The sequence below is a fragment of the Zalophus californianus genome, chromosome 1, assembly GCF_009762305.2.
Source record: "Zalophus californianus isolate mZalCal1 chromosome 1, mZalCal1.pri.v2, whole genome shotgun sequence".
NCBI classification, from domain to species: domain Eukaryota; kingdom Metazoa; phylum Chordata; class Mammalia; order Carnivora; family Otariidae; genus Zalophus; species Zalophus californianus.
Genome location: NC_045595.1, coordinates 88,183,682 through 88,204,737, shown reverse-complemented (window position 1 = coordinate 88,204,737; position 21,056 = coordinate 88,183,682). Strand labels below are relative to the sequence as shown.

Below are 21,056 nucleotides of genomic sequence, written 5' to 3'. Positions count from 1 at the left end.
GCAGTGTGTCTGGAAAGGAAAAGGACCATTTTGGTGGACAGACAAGGTTGCAGGACAGGCTTATTGACAAAAGCAGCCACTGTGGGTTCTTGACAAGATGAAGGCTGTGGTAATTTGGTACCTTCAAAAATAGAGCGGAAGTGTATATTCTGGACTCCGGGTGTTGGGGCACCTGGTGTTTAGCTCTGGGCTAGGGTGGGAGGACCACAAAGGAGAAGACAGATATATCTACCTCCCATCCTTTTTCTTTCCAAGGTGCCCTACTAAGTTTCTAGGCTGATATTCTTTTTTTATATATTTTATTTTTAAGTAATCTTTATACCCAAGGTGGGGCTCAAACTTATAACTCTAAGATCAAGAGTCACATGCTCTGCTGACTGAGCCAGTCAGACACCTCAGGCTGATATTCTTTTTTTTTTTTTTTTTTTTTTTAGATTTTATTTATTTATTTGCCGCAGAGAGACACAGCCAGAGAGAGAACACAAGCAGGGGGAGTGGGAGAGGGAGAAGCAGGTTTCCTGCCGAGCAGGGAGTCCGATGCGGGGCTCCATCCCAGGACCCAGGGATCATGACCTGAGCTGAAGGCAGATGCTTAACTGAGCCATCCAGGCGCCCCAGATATTCCTTACTATATAGAGCCAGTCATATTATTTTCCAACTCAAAACCCATCATTGCTTGCCAGCTGCTTCCCAAGGCAGGTGCAAAGGCTTTGGATAAGCATTTAAGGCCCTTGACATCATGGAGCTGACTTGCCAGGGTTGTTTCAAAACCCTCCCCTACACATCCTTAGACTGCAGTGGAATTAACCTGCCTAGTGTGCCCCTCTGTTTACTCTTTCACACTTCATGCAGTCTGTTTCCTCCCTAGAAATATCCTCCTCACAGCCCTATTTTCCAGTGCAAATCCATCAACTCCCTCTTCTTGTCTGTTGTACATTCATTCATTCATTCATTCATTATTAGCCTTGGGTTATATTTATTTATGTACTTGTCTTACCACCAAACCAGATGGTACTTTGGAGAATTGAGACCAAGTTTTATCCTTCCTTGTATATTAACATCAAGCACAAGACTCTATGATCAGTATATTTCCTGAGAATATTTTCTTGAGCTGAAGACTAGGATGGCTATGGGCTTCATTTTGCTTTGCTGCAGGCTAGAATTCTGGGGGAAAAAAATCACCTGATGAAATACATTATAAGAGTGTGGTAACTAAAGCTGCTGCTCAGTTAGCCTCCTATTCTATACCAGGTATTCATGTCATTCATTCATTTATATGTGTATTCATTCATACATTCAGTAAACACCATGTACCACTAAACCCTAGACATTATGGAAGTTGAGGAAATGGTAAGAGATATAAAAGAAAATCAGACATAGTTCCTCCTTCTGAAAGTTTATAATCCAGTGGAGTAAAAAATAAGTTTAAAGGAAGGATATCGATATGATTACTTCCAGTAATGAAGTACCTGCTTGTTTTATATTATTCTCCCACTGAAAGTGGCTAGAAACACTGGATAAGGAACAAGAGACATCTTTTGGGGAATCCAAAGGCAGTCAAGTTTTGAGGGGCCAAAAATGGAGAGGAGAGAAATCCACTGCAGTGATTCAGACATAATGCCCAGATTTTCCACTCAAGGCAATTCCTCCAGCCTGATTCATAAAACACCATGGGTAGGGAGGCTAAGAAGCCTAGCAGAAAATAGTTCTAAGAAATAAATAAACTGAGAAGAGGTCTTTGTTGTCTCATGCGCCTAAAGAAGCAAAACCGAAGTTCAGGGATACTGAGAGCTAGGGTTCAGGATTCACAGATGCTTCAGAAAAACAGTCTGAGTGTCCTTTCCTCTAAAGACTATCACTAATTAGCAGATAGCAGCATAAAGAGAAACTGAACAAAAAGCCGGAGTCAAGAGATTATGGAGATAAATAGAGCCTTTGAGAGTCTCGCAAAAATTAGTATTGAGGGCATGTCAAGGAACAACAGCCCTTATAAACACAAATCCTTTCAGTTAGAGTCCTTTATTTATTTATTTATTTATTTATTTATTTATATTATGTTGTATTAATCACCATACATTACATCATTAGTTTTCGCTGTAGTATTCCATGATTCATTGTTTGCATATATCACCCACTGCTCCATTCAGTACGTGCCTTCTTTAATACCCAACACCAGGCTAACCCATCCCCCCACCCCTCCCCTCTAGAACCCTCAGTTTGCTTCTCAGAGTCCATAGTCTCTCATGGTTCGTCTCCCCCTCCGATTTCCCCCCCTTCATTTTTCCCTTCCTGCTATCTTCTTCTTCTTTTTTTTTAACATATAATGTATTATTTCTTTCAGAGGTACAGGTCTGTGATTCAACAGTCCTACACAATTCACAGAGCTCACCATAGCACATACCCTCCCCAATGTCTATCACCCAGCCACCCCATCCCTCCCAACCCCCACCACTCCAGCAACCCTCAGTTTGTTTCCTGAGATTAAGAATTCCTCATATCAGTGAGGTCATATGACACATGTCTTTCTCTGATTGACATTTTGCTCAGCATAATACCCTCCAGTTCCATCCACATCGTTGCAAATGGCAATATTTCATTCCTTTGGATGGCTGCATAATATTCCATTGTGTATATATATACCACATCTTCTTTATCCATTCATCTGTCGATGGACATCTGGGCTCTTTCCATAGTTTGGCTATTGTGGACATTGCTGCTATAAACACTGGGGTGCACGTACCACTTCGGATCCCTACATTTGTATCTTTGGAGTAAATACCCAGTAGTGCAATTGCTGGCTCATATGGTAGCTCTATTTTCAATTTTTTGAGGAACCTCCATACTGTTTTCCAGAGTGGTTGCACCAGCTTGCATTCCCACCAACAGTGTAGGAGGGTTCCCCTTTCTCCGCATCCCTGCCAACATCTGTCATTTCCTGACTTGTTAATTTTAGCCATGCTGACCGGTGTGAGGTGGTATCTCATTGAGGTTTTGATTTGGATTTCCCTAATGCCAAGCGATGTTGAACACTTTTTCATGTGTCTGTTGGCCATTTGGATGTCTTCTTTGGAAAAATGTCTGTTCATGTCTTCTGCCCATTTCTTGATTGGATCATTTGTTCTTTGGGTGTTGAGTTTAATAAGTTCTTTATAGATTTTGGATACTAGCCCTTTATCTGATATGTCATTTGCAAATATTTTCTCCCATTCTTTTGGTTGTCTTTTGGTTTTGTTGACTGTTTCTTTTGCTCTGCAAAAGCTTTTTATCTCGATGAAGTCCCAATCGTTCATTTTTGCCCTTGCTTCCCTTGCCGTTGGCAATGTTTCTAGGAAGAAGTTGCTGCACCTGAGGTTGAAGAGTTTGCTGCCTGTGTTCTCCTTTCGAATTTTGATGGACTCCTCTCTCACATTTAGGTCTTTCAACCATTTTGAGTCTATTTTTGTGTGTGGTGTAAGGAAATGGTCCAGTTTTCCCAACACCATTTGTTGAAGAGACTGTCTTTTTTCCATTGGACATTCTTTCCTGCTTTGTCGAAGATGAGTTGACCATAGAGTTGAGGTCCATTTCTGGGCTCTCGATTCTGTTCCATTGATCTATGTGTCTGTTTTTGTGCCATTACCATACTGTCTGGATGATGACAGCTTTGTAATAGAGCTTGAAGTTTGGAATTGTAATGCCACCAGCTTTGCTTTTCTTTTTCAACATTCCTCTGGCTATTCGGGGTATTTTCTGGTTCCATACAAATTTTAGGATTATTTGTTCCATTTCTTTGAAAAAAATTGATGGTATTTTGATAGGGATTGCATTGAATGTGTAGAGTGCTCTAGGTAGCATTGACATCTTCACAATCTTTGTTCTTCCAATGCATGAGCATGGAACGTTTTTCCATTTCTTTGTGTCTTCCTTGATTTTCTTTATGAGTATTTTATAGTTTTCTGAGTACAGATTCTTTGCCTCTTTGGTTAGATTTATTCCTAGGTATCTTATGGTTTTGGGTGCAATTGTAAATGGGATTGACTCCTTAATTTCTCTCTCTTCTGTCTTGTTGGTGGTGTATAGGAATGCCACTGATTTCTGTGCATTGATTTTATATCCTGCTACTTTACTGAATTCCTGTAGAGTTCTAGCAGTTTTGGGGTGGAGTCTTTTGGGTTTTCCACATAAAGTATCATATCATCTGCAAAGAGTGAGAGTTTGACTTCTTCTTTGACAATTCAGATGCCTTTTATTTCTTTTTGTTGTCTGATTGCTGTGGCTAGGACTTCTAATACTATGTTGAATAGCAGTGGTGATAGTGGACATCCCTGCCATGTTCCTGACCTTAGGGGGAAAGCTCTCAGTTTTTCCCCTTTGAGAATGATATTCACTGTGGGTTTTTCATAGATGGCTTTATGATATTGAGATATGGACCCTCTATGCCTATACTCTGAAGAGTTTTGATCAAGAAAGAATGCTGTACTTTGTCAAATGTTTTTTCTGCATCTATTGAGAGGATCATATCGTTCTTGTTCTTTTTTTTTTTTTTTTTTTTACTAATGTATTGTATCACATTGATTGATTTCTGGATGTTGAACCAAACTTGCAGCCCAGCGATAAATCCCACTTGGTCGTGGTGAATAATCCTTTTAATGTACTGTTGGATCCTATTGGCTCGTATTTTGGTGAGAATTTTTGCATCCATGTTCATCAAGGATATTGGTCTGTAATTCTCCTTTTTGGTGGGGTCTTTGTTTGGTTTTGGGATCAAGGTAATGGTGGCCTCATAAAACGAGTTTGGAAGTTTTCCTTCCATTTCTATTTTTTGGAACAGTTTCAGAAGAATAGGTATTAATTCTTGAAATGTTTGGTAGAATTCCCCTGGGAAGCCATCTGGCCCTGGGCTTTTGTTTGTTGGGAGATTTTTGATGACTGCTTCAATTTCCTTAGTGGTTATAGGTCTGTTCAGGTTTTCTATTTCTTCCTGGTTCAGTTTGGTAGTTGATACATCTCTAGGAATGCATCCATTTCTTCCAGATTATCTAATTTGCTGGCATATAGTTGCTCATAATATGTTCTGATAGTTGTTTGTATTTCTTTGGTGTTGGTTGTCATCTCTCCTCTTTCATTCATGATTTTGTTGATTTGGGTCATTTCTCTTTTCATTTTGATAAGTCTGGCCAGGGGTTTATCAGTCTTATTAACTCTTTCAAAGAACCAGCTCCTAGTTTTGATCTGTTCTACTGTTCTTTTGGTTTCTATTCATTGATTTCTGCTCTGATCCTTCTTATTTCTCTTCTCCTGCTGGGTTTAGGCTTTATTTGCTGTTCTTTCTCCAGCTCCTTTAGGGGTCTGGTTAGGTTGTGTATTTGAGACCTTTCTTGTTTCTTGAGAAAGGCTTGTATTGCTATATACTTTCCTCTTAGGACTGCCTTTGCTGCATCCCAAAGATTTTGAACAGTTGTGTTTTCATTTTCATTTGTTTCCATGAATTTTTTTAATTCTTCTTTAATTTCCTGGTTGACCCATCCATTCTTCAGTAGGATGCTCTTTAGCCTCCATGTATTTGAATTCTTTCCGATTTTCCTCTTGTGATTGAGTTCTAGTTTCAAAGCATTGTGGTCTGAAAATATGCAGGATTCTCAATCTTTTGGTACTGGTTGAGACCTGATTTGTGATCTAGGATGTGATCTCTCTTATTAATGTCCATATTGATTAGGTCCCTGGCAGTTGGTACTGCCTCTTGTTCTTTTTTTTGAGGTGATATTTTTCTGTCTTGTCATTTTGTCCAGAGAAGAATAGATGAATGAGAGAACAAAATGCTAACAGGGTAACAAAAACCCCAGAAAAATATATATTAAACAAATCAGAAGAGACCTGAAACCAGGGGAAAAGAAAGGGAAAGAAAGAAAAAAGAAAAAAAAGAAAAAGCTAAAAACAAACAAACAAAAAAACAGAATATGATCAAATATGATCAGGCTGGTGCATAGATCAGTGCCACACACTAGATTTTGGGTGTATTTTTGTCTGTTAGAAGAAAGTGCCTCCCAAAATTTTAAAGAATGAAAAACTTACATATGTACAGAAATAAGGGTAAATACAGTGAAGAGATGGAATATGACTATAAAGATGAAAATTATAAAATATTTTATAAAAGGAATTGATAAGATTAGAAGTTGGTTGAAAAAAGAAAGAAAAGGATTTAAAAAAAAAGGGGGGGAGAGAATGTGATCAGGCAGGAGACTGGAACAAAGCCATACACTAAAGATTTAGGGTATATTTTGATCTGTTAGGAGAAACTGTATCCCACAATTTTAAAGAGAGAACAACTTATATACATGTACCAAAAATAAGGTTACCTACTATGAAGGGATAGAATATGGCTCTAAAAATGAAAAATAAGAAAGATTTTTTAAAACAGGGATTGATAACATGTTGGTTGAAAAAGGGAAAAAGAAATTTTCAAAAAAAAGAAAAAGAAAGTTAAAAAAATTAACTTTGAAAGACTAAAGAATCATAGGAAAAAAGCGATGAATTCTATGTGCAGTATTCCCCTAGCGCTGGAGTTCTTCCATTCCCGTTGATCGGTAAACTTGGTCTTGGCTGGCAGTTCTTGCTGATCTTCTGGGGGAGGGGCCTGTTGCCGTGGTTCCCAAATGTCTTTGCTGGAGGCGGAATTGTCCCGCCCTTTCCAGTCCAGGCTAAGTAATCTGCTCGGGTTTGCTCTCGGGAGCTTTTGTTCCCTGCAAGCTTTCCGTACAGCTTTGGAGGACGACAGTGAAAATGGCGGCCTCCCAATCTCCACCCCAGAGGAGCCAAGAACTCAGGGCCCTGCTCCTCAGTGAGCCCCCAGAGAAAAGCAGTCAGTCACTCCTGTCTCCCCGGTCTCCGGCTGCACTCCGTGCTCACCCGGCCTGTGACTGAGCATTTCTCTCTGGCACCCGACTCAGTGTAGAGTCTCCAAACCCAGCAGATCCCTGCAGTGTGCTCCCATGCCGCTCCCCGCCAGGGGAGGAAGGGGAGTCTCCCCAGATCTGCTGCTTGTTGGGTCCCTGCTGGAGGAGCAGTGGCCCAACTATCACCGATCACAGTGGCAACCCCGAGCTGATAGCCCGTGCCTCGGCTCCATCTCTGCAGCGGGCTTTCCCGCTCCAATACCGGGCACTCTGCCGCACTCAGGCACCCCTGGTCTTTCTGTGACCCCAAGGGTCCTGAGACCACACTGTCCTGCGAGGGTTCCACCCCCTGCTTAACCACTGGAGCGACTCCCTCAGCGGAGCCGCTTCTAAAAGTTCTGATTTTGTGCTCCGCTACCCTATCACTTGCCAGGAGTGGCTGACGGAGGCCCTCTCCCCCAGTTTTCCCTCCCAAATATCACCTCGGATTCATTTCTCTGCATGTCCTACCTTCCAGAAAGTGGTCGCTTTTCTGTTAAGAGAGTTGCTGCTATTCTTTTCTTCAATCTCCAGTTGAGTTCGTAGGTGTTCAGAATGGTTTGATTCCTTTCTAGCTGAATTCCTGGGACCAGATGAAATTTAGGTCTCCTACTCCTCCGCCATCTTGCTCCTCCCCTCCAGTTAGAGCCCTTTAAAGATAATATTCAAAGAATAAATGAATCAAAAATATATTGTGCCTATAAAGATTTTTGAAGAAATCAATCTCTAAATAGCTCAATCTTAATTGGATTCAGGTAACTTCCCCCATTCTAACTGCTTACCAGAAGCTAAAGACTCATCTGAAGCCTTTATAGTCTTTCTTACAGTGTCTGGTATACCAAGAGGCAGAACGAAGAAATAGATAATAAAAACAGATCCATAGGTGATCCAGATACTGCAGTCATCAGACAGAGGCTTTAATGATAACTATAATTAATATGTTTAAGACAACAGATGCATTGCTTTTCAAACAAGATCATTGGAATTGATCTTTGAAGAATACTTTGGATTTTACTCAACAAAGAATGTACTTCTCCAAGGACTTGGAGTTCAGATGCAGTTCATTCTAACCAAGGGTGGATCATAGAGATGAAGAACAAAACAGGGAAGGGTCAAATCTAGTGGCATTTGATTCAAGGCAGGATCAAATATGTATAGGTGGGGAATAACTGATTTTTGTTTATCTATTTTAGGATTTCTTCAGTAAATCTGACCCATTTCTGGAAATTTTTCGTATGAATGATGATGCAACCCAGCAACTAGTACACCGAACTGAGGTGAGAAGAGTCATCTTCAGCTTTGCCATCTCATCCCCTAAGATAATAAATTGACCTGTTTCAAGAAGTCCCTTACATTTCTTGATGTGTAGCCTGGAATCTTCACTGTCTTTAAGAGGACTCTCTGCCTTTTGTAGCTTTTTTAATTCTCAGTTTAGATATATTACAAGACCCTTTCTCACCCAAATTTTCCATTGTTGACCTTCAATACATTCAGTCAGCAATTTATTAGTAATAAAAATATGAATATTAGCTAACATTTAATGAGAGTGATTAAGTGCCAAGCATTGTGCTTAGTGATTTATATGCGTTACTTTATTTTCTTCTCACAGCAATCCCTTGACATGATTATTATTACCCACATTTTATAGTTGATTAACAGAACCTTTGGGAAGTCAAATGACTTTCCAAGTTCTCATAGTTAGCAAGGGGTAGAGCAGAGGTTTGAACCAAGTTTGTTTGGCCTGAGCTTCACTATAATTTGGGAAACCAATCTGCCTCCACAGTAAAAGTTCATACACTGGGCTGATGTCAGGCCTATCATACGAACAGCTGCCCTATCTCAGCTGCCACTTGGCCTAGCTGCATCTCCTTCTTGAGCCCCCTCCTCTTTCTCCCTGGGGCTCCAAAACTTATCCCTTATTACTACCACCACCACCCAGTACCACACACCCATTCAATGACCAAACCCAATCTCCACTTTTTATTTTATTTTATTTATAAGCTAGTCCAAGAGAGCCTGTAGGGATGAGAAGTACATTGAGAAGGAGGACGTGGGGTGATTGTGATGAATAACAGAACTGAAAGAAGACTGTTGTATACACACACACACACACACACACACACACACACACACACACACACCAGTGGTGGAGTAAATGAAGAAACCCTCATGACTTTCATCAGATGTTTGTGGGGCTGCCATGTTCCCACTACCTCACATTAGAAATCCATTTCCATTTTCCTAAAGTAATAGAGTTGCAAGTAGCATTAGGGGAACTTTTTGTGTTATATTTAAGGTAGACAAGAATTAAATAGTCTTGAATGGGCAAAGTCTATGGATATGGTACATAGTTGTCATTTAATAAAATGTGCTTAATAAAAGAATGGATAATGAATGGAGTTGAGTATAGATAATATGTCTACTACATGTTATAGTACAATGTGATTATCTGGAATTTAATCCCTGGGGAGTAGATTGAGGTGCAATAGTTTCCCTGAGTGGCACCAAATTGCCACCACCAAATAGAGTCTTTTTCACACATACAGATTCCTTTGGTGGGACAGACTTCTTCCAGGAGAAGTAAATAAACTTTGGTGAGAATTAGAAGTGTTGTGTCCATTCATTCTTTTGCTCCGGTCAGTGAGTGAGGGCTTTAATGTGCAGACAGAAAGGAGATGGGAGTTGTATTATTAGACTTCTCTCACAAGATCCCCCTCTCCTCTGCTCCTGACAGCAGTCCTTTTCTCATTATTGGAATTGATAAATTCTCCTATTCCCAAGAATCTCTAGAACTCCTCCCATACCTCATTCCTGAGGGGCCTCTGGAGTCTCACAAGAAATGTGATTGTAAAGTTTTCCAATGAGTCAGCAACCTGACATCGATTTTTTTCGTCTTTCTTATTCAACAGATATGAAATAAATACTAAGAATACTGTTTTCTTAGGGGAAGAGCACACACACACACACACACACACACACACACACAAATTCTAATTTCATAGGAAATTTCTAGTTGAAACTTTAATCTGCTATTGAGCTTTTCAAAACTGTTGCAATGAAATATCATCACTTCTTAGTGTTTTTATATAAAGGTGAGAACTTTAAATTAACCCAAATGCTTTTATCGAATTTTTCTTCTCACTATCACTTTGATCATCCCCAGGGTATCAGGGCACAAGACAAAGCCCCACATGAACATTATTTTTGTACTTTAATGCATTAAAAGAAATTTAATAATTAGAGTCCATGATACAATCAATAATTCATAGTTATATTAAGGAATCCAGTATAAGAGAGAATCACTTATAAAATAATTATGTTATTTAGATAGAGAATTAATTTTTTTATAATGCTAAGACTTCTGCTAACTAAAAATTTCATAGGAAGAAAAATCGATATGACAGAATTGTATTTGACTTCAGTTGTACGTACCCTAGAGCAGTAGTTCTTGAATTTCATGCATCAGAATCATATAGGGGGCCCACCTCCAGAGTTTCTGTCAGTAGGTCTGGGTACAACGTCAAAATCTGCACCTTTTTTTGTTTGTTTCTTGCGTTCTTTTTTTATTGTTATGTTAATCACCATACATTACATCATTTGTTTTTGATTTAGTGTTCCATGATTCATTGTTTGCGTATAACACCCAGTGCTCCATGCAGAATGTGCCCTCTTTAATACCCATCACCAGGCTAACCCATCCTCCCACCTCCCTCCCCTCTAGAACCCTGTTTGTTTTTCAGAGTCCATCATCTCTCATGGTTCGTCTCCCCCTCCAATTTCCCCCCCTTCATACTTCCCCCCTTCTTCTTTTTTTTTGTTAACATATAGTGTATTATTTATTTCAGAGGTACAGATCTGTGATTCAACAGTCTTGTGCAATTCACAGCACTCACCATAGCACTTTTAACAAGTTCCTAGGCGATGCTGGTTCTCCTACTGTTCTAAGGACCACACTTTGGGAACCCCTATCCTAAAGTACACAGTACAATTCCAGGCACAGAGCAAATACTCATGTATTCTAAGCCCAGTTGACTTATTTGAATCATAGTGATGGCAGACTAAGATGACTTGTATGGATTCTTGGGCAGGATTAATTAGTAAGCTGCTTCCAAAAGGACTTCACTCTTATAGACTTAGTTTGTGACACTAAAGATTTGAAGATCTGCCCTATTTTGCCTTCCTAGGATAGCTGGTATAAGTATACTCCTGGGATTTTTCTTTTAGAAACTTCTCCTCTGACTTGCAATCTGCTCTGACTCGAGGTCATGAGTTACCAAAAACCATTCAATTCTTTAGCAGTAGAAATGACCTACTAACACTCTCTACACCAACCAATGGTCTTTACTTACACTGCCATAGGAATGACAGTCCTATAGAACTGGAGATCCTTTATCAGAGGACAGAGACAGGCCTGCTTCCTCAATCCTAGCTCCATTTGATATAGAAGGGTCATCCCCAGCCTCCACATGCTGGACTATATTACTGTCATTATTTATGAGACAACAGCCAGACCAGTGGCCACAAGAGTTCTGCCCGTAATGACCCACTTAATGGGAACCCTTAAAAGATTTTCTACTCCATATTTGCATTAAGACATCTATTCCAGGCAATTGTCCTTTTCATAAGCACCACAATGCTTCTCTAACAGTTTCTATATTGAAATCTGAAAATGTCAAGTATTTCTTCCCCAACCCACCACTCCTCTTCCTCTCTTTCTTTCCTCAGGTTGTTATGAATAACTTAAGCCCAGCCTGGAAATCATTCAAAGTATCAGTCAATTCTCTATGCAGCGGAGATCCAGACCGCCGGCTGAAGGTCAGAAATCTATGTCCAAGAAATGCAATTGTTTATGTATTTAACTCTCCTCTTTCTCCTCATGTGAATGTTGGCAAACCCAACATTTTCTGTACCACTTACGCAAATCTCTTAGCATCTTGATGGAAGATGCAGGGGCTATTTCCTCTGCAGGAGCCACTGAAGCTCATGAGATAGTCCAAGATAAATCCTGACTGTGTTATGTCAAGAGGCAAAATCCGTGGCTTCTCAGAGAAAAACTGTGGCAATAAGTTCATGGTGCAATTGGGAAATATTAAAAATACAAACACTGTATCAGTTATCTGCTGTTGCATAACAGACAATCCAAAATTTAGTAGCTTAAAACAATAATCATTTATTTAGCTTATGACCCTATGCATCAGCAAATTGAGTGAATCTAGGAGATTCTTCTCTTGGTCTTGCTTGGACTCTCATGTATTTGCAAGGTGACTCTGCTTCTGGGGCTTGACTAGCTTATCATCTGGAATGACTGGGCATTTGAGCCATTTATCTCTCGTCATCCAGAAGGTTAGCTTGGAGACTTATACACATAGTGACCCCAGAGTTCTGAAAGAGCAAGAACAGAAGCTGTAAACAAAGTCTCTTAAGGTCTAGTCACAGAACTCATATGAGGTCACTTCCTCCACATTCTATTGGCCAGAGCAAGTCACATGGCCATCCCAGATTCAAGGGGTGAGGAAATAGACTGCCTCTTGGTGAGAACTGCCAAGTATGGTGGCCATTTTTTTCAATCTACCATAAATGCTTTTTGGGTATCATGGGAATATATATGTTGGAAGAAAAGACACCTTGTGAGGGTGACCAAAGAAAAACAAGAGGTAGAATGCCAGGAGCAGACTCCAGGAAGCATTTTTTATGGTCTAAGTTCTGACCCTCCTTCTGCCTTGGGAGTCCAGAAGCTCCATGTTATCCATGCCCCAGAGTTGATTCTACCAATTCAGGATGACTAAGTAAATTCAGTAGAGACTGGAACCTATAAACTGAAAGGCCGATTAATTCATGTTCAGTGAGAAACATGCCCATCAAGCAACCTCAGCATTCACATCAGCTTAATCAAGACACTGTCTCTCTGTGGGCCAGCCATAGGAAAGACAGCTCTCAGAAGGCTGCTATAATAGTCTGACAGCAGAGCCAGGGGTGCTGAATAACAGGGATGGTGAATGGCTTCAGACTCTGAAAGCCTAGGGCCTCTACCTCCACTATGGGAAGATAGGTCCATGAGGCAAACTAATCATCCATGTTGATCTTTCAGGGCACCTAATCCCCTGGAAACTGTTAGATGGGCTTTGCCAGTGTTTGTCTTTGTAACTTTACATTGTCTTCACTCTTTTTGCCCCACAAACCTTCTTCTGATAGAATTCTTTTGATTTGACAGTATTGTCAGATTAGAATCCTGTCTGGTTGATTAGTCCCAGCTTCTTTAATGTGACCTTGTATATCTTTGCTTCACACTGTTCTATGTGGACTCGGTGCTTGAACTCTCAGCAGACATGCTTCCCTCCATGTTCTCGAGGAGCAACTCAGAGTTGTCCCAAATATCTTGTCTCCGATAAGAGCTAAGATATGTCAAGCCTCACTTGCCATTGGGACTGTCTTTCATGTCAAAATCAGGACTCCTGGCTGTTTGGGATTTCATTTGTCAGTTCATATGCAGAATGCCAAGAGCTTCAGCTTCGGGCCCAGGGTGGTGATTGCTGCCTCTATTCTGGGCAGCCTCCCTTCCATTCCCAATGAGATAACTGGCCCTATGTGGGGCAGAAATCAAATAATATGTCCATTAGCCATAGATCAATTTTGTCATAGGGAGTTATGAATTGAATAAAAGGAGAGGGTTGTCTGAAATGGTATAAACAAAAATTCACAAAAGGAGCCCTCTATGGTCTTGTGAGTGTTCTGCTGTCTGTAGGGGAACAAGTGGGAATAAAGGAGGTAGGTGATGGGTGATAGATAGATGAGAAAGAAAGATATAGGGAGTTGGAGAGGGAGAGGGAGGAAGGGAAGAAGGAAGGATCAGGGCTTCTCAACAGCTGCACTGTTGACATTTGGATTTTGTTGTGGGGGCTTGTCCTATGCATTCTACAATGTTTGGCAGCATTCCTGGTTACTAGATGCTAGCAGTACTCCAGCCCCATCTGTCTTACAGCCAAAGGTCTATTCAGACATTGCTAAATATTTCCTGGAGGGTAAAATTACTCCCGATTGAGAACCAATGGTTTCAAACTTAGCATGCGTCGGAATCACATAGAAAACTTGCTGAAACGCAGACTGCTGAACCCCAGCTTCATAGTTTCTGATACAGGAGGTCTACAATGGGCCTGAGAATTTTGCATCCTAACAAGTTCCTGGGTGATGTTGCTGCTGCTGGTTTCAGCCCATACTTGAAGGACCCTGGTGTAGACATTTGCTTCTCTCTCTTTTTTTTTTTAAGACTTATTTATTTGAGAGAGAGCATGAGTGAGAGGGGCAGAGGGAAGGGGAGAGAGAATCTCAAGCAGACTCTATGCTGAGCATGGAGCCCAACACAGGGCTTGATCTCATGACCCTGAGATCATGACCTGAGCTGAAACCAAGAGTTGGATGCTCAACCAACTGTGCCACCCAGGCGCCCTGACATTTGCTTCTTCATGACCACTTTCCCATGGCCTAGTGTCTCCACAGCATTTTCCAGCACCCAATCTCCCCTTTACCACCACTTTTCTGCCCGCATTCATACCTATCTGCACCGTCCCAGCCTTCTCAGCTTTGCACACACCTCTCTCTCTGCCCAGAATGCGTTCCTCCGTCGGCTTTTCCTGAAATATGCTACTGCCCTTCAGGTCTCTTAAATCTCCCTCCACTTCCAGAAAACTTTCCTCTTTCACTTCTGTGGGATGCCTTCTAACCCTCTCCACCTACCCCATTAAAATACCTCTCAAGTTGTGGGATGCGTGGGTGGCTCAGTTGGTTAAGCAGCTGGCTTTGGCTCAGGTCATGATCTCAGGGTCCTGGGATTGAGTCCTGCATGGGGATCCTTGCTCAGTGGGGAGCCTGCTTCTCCCTCTCCCCTCCCCCCACCTCCCACTCATGCTCTCTCTCTCTGACAAATAAAGAAAATCTTAAAATAAAATACCGCTCAACTTGTTTTGAAAATTTCCATTTACATCTCTGTCTCCTCAGTAGCTGCCTTGTTCTTTCCAGTTTGCCCCTACAGGGTGAGATCCATGTTTTGTTCACTGTGTATACAGGTGTCAAGCACAGTACTTGGCACAGAGCAGATATCCAGTACCTTTTTGCAGAGTGAATGGATAGAGGAGGGAGGGAAGTACTGAGAGGTCAGCAGGGGGTGTCTAACCTTACTGGGGCGGGGGTTGGGGTGAGGTGGAGAATTATCCACACCAGTATTTGGTATACTGGGGTTTACCCAGTCACAAAGCCTATATTGCACTCACCTGCTCACAATATCCAAATGCAGCTTTTCTGAAAGGCAGGATAGACTTCTTGTATTGCCCTTTATTTGTATTCATTATTTTGTCACAAAGGCCACTGTGAAATTCTCATAATGCTGTCCCTAGCCAGCTTGCTCCAAAATAAAATGGTACCTTATTGGTAGGCAGCATTTTCATCCATATGGGTGTCATTCTTCCTACCATCAAAACACTAGAAAGCAAATTTAAAAATTTTTAATTTTAAAAACTCTCTCAGGTTAGATTTTAAATCTTAGCAAAATTTTAACAATTAGGTCTTTGTGTCAAATGAAGCTTGATATCTTTGATTCTCATTTATTCAGGACCCACGTGAACATGAAGTTCAAATAACCAGCTTTTTATTTTGCTTTTATTTATTCTGTACTGCTCCTTTGTGTAAAAAATAAAAACATTCAAAGAAGCCTTTTCTTCAGAAACTGATGCTTTAACTTATTGTGGAAATGTTCAAACATACATAAAAGGAGAAAGATGATATGATAACTCCCCATGCCCAGGCACACAACTTCAACAATTACTGTCTCATGGCGAATTTTCCTTCACACACAGCCCTAATACCCATTTCCCCCTTCCTCTCCCCACTGGATTGTTTTGAAGCAAATCCCAGACCAGGGCAAACGCATCCATTAAGCACAGTGCCAGGGCCCAGCAGACTTTCAGGAGTCCACGAAGATGTTTTCATTTCTTTTAAGATTAGAAAGGAAAAAATGAACTTGTAAGATTGAATAAAATGTTTTAATTTTTTCTCACCTCAGAAAGCAATGACATTTTTAGGATCCCAAAAGTCTACTATGGTGGGAGGGGACCCATGAAGGCAGAAGTGCTGAGGGCCAATGAAGGTCATGATGTGGCCCTGTCCCAGATATCATTTCACCCCAAAATGCTTCAGTATGTATCTCTAAAGAGTAAGGAATCATTCTATAAACATAACCATAAAACCATTATATGACATCTAATTATATTATATATCTAAGAATATTAACTAAGCCTCCTTAATATCATCAAATATTCTGCCACTATTCATATTTGACTGACAGCCAGCCTCATTTATTAAGATATATATATATATATATATATATATATATATATATATTGCTTTTCTTTTTTTTTCAAATTGGGGTCTAAATAAGGTCCAAGCATTGCATTAGACCAAAATACCTCTGAAGTTTCTTTTAATCTGTTAGTTCCTTCTTTTTTTTTCCTTGCAATTTACTTATTGAAGAAACCATATTGGTTTATCCTGTGGCATTTCTCACATCTGTGTTCCCTATAAGTGAGTAGTAGTTGGGCTTGATCATATTTGAGATCTGTTTTCTAGCAAGAATGCTTTTTATAAGTGATGCAGCTTTCTCAGGGCGTGAACAGTCATTGAGGAACATTGCCTACATTTCGTTAGTTTGTTAGGGTTTTCAAGATGGTAACTTTCCCATTCTATCATTACTTCTTTATTTATTGTTTAATGTCTTCTGTAAAGAAAAACTTTCCCTTTAATAACTATTTGATTCCCTGAGGTGTGATTCATATAAGAAAGATAGGAAAAATGTTTTATCTTTCCTTCTTTTTAAACCAATTTTCAGAATAATAAATTACTTCTCTTGCATCCTCCATAGGTGACTAGTGAAGTCCCCCAGTATTATTAAGAATTATGGGTTTGGGAGTGCCTGGGTGGCTCAATGGGTTAAGTGTCTGCCTTCAGCTCAGGTCATGATCCCAGGGTCCCAGGATCGAGCCCCATGTCGGACTCCCTGCTCAGCAGGGAGTCTGCTTCTCCCTTTCCCTCTGCCCCTGCCCCTTGCTCTCTCTCTCGCCCACTCTCAAATAAATAAAATCTTTTAAAAAATTTATAGATTTTTAAAAATATATCTGAGAGTTTCAGTCTATTTCAGTTATTATTCCTTTGAAATCTTGAATTGCTGCATGTTTAACCAATGAAAATTGCTTTAAGTTAACTCAAGTTCTTTTTATTTTTTTCTATTTTGTTTTATTATCTTATGTTAATCACCTTAACTCGAGTTCTTTTGACATAACTTAATAGTAAGTAATAGTTTCCTTGCTTTCTGGTATACATTTCAAAATTCATGAATTTTGAAATTTTGAAATTCTTTTTCACCATTGGATCCATCTTGTAGATGCTGAGTTGTATATTAAAAGTCTTCTTTTTTTTTAAGATTTATTTATTTCAGAGAGCGAGAATGAGAGAGAGAGAGTACATGAGAGGGGGGAGGGCCAGAGGGAGAAGCAGGCTCCTCGCAGAGCAGGGAGCCTGATGCGGGACTCGATCCTGGGACTCCAGGATCATGGCCTGAGCCAAAGGCAGTCACTTAACCAACTGAGCCACCAGGCGCCCTATTAAAAGTCTTCTTGAAACAATTCTTCTCCATAGCTAAACCTCAATCCCATAGAACTCTCAGTTCATTTGTTTCATTTTGCGTTCAGTTTCTAGGAATTTATTTTACAAATTTAATTTTGGTCTATAACTATGTAAAATGTTTACATGATTCTCAAGTCAAAACTACAGAACAAGTATATTCAGAAAAATGTAGCTTCCTTTCCTGTCCCTATACCACTTTTTACCATCTTCTCTTACAGGCATTTTGTAGTATACTTTAATACTTGGCAGAGCTAGCTCCTTCCATTTCTGTATTCCTTGTCTTTTTAAGGGTTTTTCTGGACATTTTGCTTGCTTTTTTCTGTCCATTTAGCTTTACAAACAACTAGTACCAGGGGGGAAAAAACCTTGATGGTATTTTTATTGATATTGCAGAGGAAACCTCTTTAATATTGAATCTTCCTATCCTAGAATATGTCATGTCTCCCCATTTGTTCAAGTCTTCTTTTGTGTCTACAGGAGTGCTTAGTGTTTTTCTCTTATAGGTTTCCAACATTTATATTTCAATTTATGCCTAGTTTTTATTTGTTTCTTCGACTCTTATAAATGGAATCCTCCATTATGCCTTCTATCATTTGTCAATATAAGGTTATTGAATTTTGTTTGTTTTCTTTTTTTAAAAGATTTTATTTATTTGAGAGAGAGAGAGTGAGTGAGAGAGAGCCCACAGCAGGGGGAGGGGCAGAGGGAGAGGGAGAAGTAGGCTCCCACTGAGCAAGGAGCCCGACGTGGGGTTTGATTCCAGGACCCTGGGATCATGACCTGAGCCGAAGGCAGACGCTTAACCGACTGAGCCACCCGGGTGCCCTGAATTTTGTTTGTTTTCTTAAACTGCAATTTTATTAAGTTTTATTATTGTTTATAGTAATTTTCTATTACTTTTTCAGCATTTTGCAACTGTATAATTATATCATCTGAAAATAAAGAGAGCTTTTACCCATACTTACTATCCTGATGGTTCTAGTTATCGCTCTTCTTTATTTTCATGGACTAATACTCCCAATACAATGTTGAATAGTAAAGGAGAAAGAAGACATCTTTGTCTTATTCATCACCATAGTGGAAAATTCTATAGTGCTTTTCCCTTCATTCTGACTTAAATTAATTTTTGAAGTGATTATGAAGGTGTCAGAGGCTTAGCGCTTTCTTAGCCACATGTACTGAGCCTCAAAGACCTGTGCTGGCATTCAGAGAAGATTCTTGTTTGTATTGGTAACCCTAGAGACAAAAGACACTGCTCTACTTCCTGAATAGATGTAGACTTGTATTTAATATTAGCTGTTTAATGATTTTATCCATGATTTCTATGAATATTACAGCCCCTATCAAAATCCTAGTTTCATTTACTTCCAAACATACAGTGAGGTAGCTTCATCGTCATTTTACAGATGAAGAAACTGAGGCTCAACACCCCCATGCAATCAAATGTGAATTTTAATGCTCTTTTTATCGAGTTGTACTGTCTCTATTTTGTTGTCTTTCTTAGAAAATAAATCATCTTGATAAAGCATATCACTTAACCCTGAACCAACTAGAATGTTTTATTTACCATCATTCTAACAGTTAACAGAAACAAGATTTGTCTGTATATAACATATTTCATGAAGTCTGAGAAACTACCAGTTATATAAATCACCACTAAGGGGGGAAAAAGTTCTTAATGAAGTCATAATGCAATGTTCTCTTACCAATGTGTGGTTATAAGAAAATCTGTGCCTCTTAAATTCCATGAAATGTGATATTAATAATTTCTTTTGATTTCATCAATGCATTATGAATATCCAGTATATATTCTTTAGAAGGCAATGCTAGTATTCAGAATAGATTCTACCAGACAAGGGTCTTAGAGAAGAGGGTGAGAAGGCACTATCAGCAGGCATTATTAACACATTGTTAACACCCTAACTGTACCTCATACTATGGGAAGATGCCATGACAGAAAAGTCTAGAAAAACACCATATAGAGGCACCTGGGTGGCTCAAGAGGTTAACTGTCTGCCTTCAGCTCAAGTCATGATCCCAGGGTCCTGAGATTGAGCCCTGTATTTGGCTCCCTGCTCGGCGGGGGGTCTGCTTCTCCCTCTCCCTGTGCCCTTCCTCCCTGCTCATGTTCTGTCTCTCTCTGTATCTCTCTCAAATAAACAAATAAAATCTTAAAAAAAAGAAAGAAAGACACCATATAAGCACCTCAAGGCCATTTCCTATCTCCTCTAATTCTCAAACCACACAGGTAACCTGGACACTTTCTCCATGCAGAGTTCATCAGGTATTTTCTGAGTATGGTTGCCTTGGAGAGGTATCTAGGGTGATCTCTGTATCAACCTGTCCCCATGCCTATGCAAGAGAGAGGCCCAGTTTTTCACTGAGGTCATGGTGCAATGGGAACAAGCAAGAAAACAGGCAGAAGGAAGTAACAGAAAAAAAGGAGAAGCAGGTCCCCAAAGTCAAAGCAGAGGCTATAGGACTCAAGAGCCCATGACAGCATGAGAGGAGGCCCAAAGTCCAAAGCAACTAACAAATGACATTTTTACCCACGATTCATCTTACTCACCCTTTATGCCCTCTCTTTTCTGTAGCCATGCATGATTGATTTAGAATAGCCATGTTCATGAGCCCCCATATGACACCCCCAAAGTTGGATTTCTGGCCAATCAGAAAGGTGCTCTACTGAACCGGGATCCTAGACCCCAGTGGTCCTGGAAGCTTCACTTTAGCAACTTTCCTAAACAATGTTGGTGCAAGCCATTTGCCAACCACACATTGAGAATCACTGTCTTCCTATTGATTCTCCAAACCTAGCTGACCTGCTGGTACTTCTCTTAGGTAGGTCAGTATTTTTATTGCAAAGCTGAGTGTATATGTATGTATACATTCTGCTCTTCCTCCTATATGAAATCCTTAACATTTGTCCTTTGGTTACAGAGAACTAATGGTTCTCTGTAATTAGAACTAATGGTTCTAATTTCTCCCTTTCTCAAGTGTGACCAGGCCATCTTGAGTTGAAATTGTATTTTCACCAAAATTCATTGTCTTTGCTTTGTACTGTCTGAGCCAGAGTGACTCACAAGTGCCAAATGGACTGGACTCTAGGAATACGTTTTTGAGTTTTCCTTGGACCTTCCCCCTTTATTCCCAACACCATGTGACTCCTAACTCCTGGATTCCTAAGTGCCTCTTATTTTTCTTCTGATTCTTTGGGCTTAGTTGCCAAACTTGTTTTCTTTCTGCTTCATCCTGTTTTTCTCTAACAAACCTTCTGACTCTTAATGCTTGAAAAGGAAAACAAAAAAACAAACAAACAAAATCTCAGTTCTATCCCCCAGATCTCAGTCCTTGACAGTGGCCCCAATTCAGCCCCGTAATTCCCGCAAACCTATAGATTTGATTATTAGGTATCCCATGGATTACACCAACATTTTCTGATTCTTGGTGCAAAACACAGGAAGGTGGAATTAAGAG

The 21,056-nt window shown here is 40.1% G+C and overlaps 1 protein-coding gene across 8 annotated transcripts in view; it reads left to right on the top strand.

Annotated features, from left to right (window-relative positions):
• CPNE4 (copine 4) overlaps positions 1-21,056 on the top strand; it is a 499,753-nt gene that overhangs the window by 371,183 nt on the left and 107,514 nt on the right. For all 8 annotated transcript variants that reach the window (XM_027586338.2, XM_027586332.2, XM_027586339.2 and 5 more), the window contains 2 exons: positions 8,105-8,188; positions 11,637-11,726. In XM_027586338.2, coding sequence (XP_027442139.1) covers positions 8,105-8,188; positions 11,637-11,726 — 174 coding nt within the window. The remainder of the gene's footprint in view (positions 1-8,104; positions 8,189-11,636; positions 11,727-21,056) is intronic.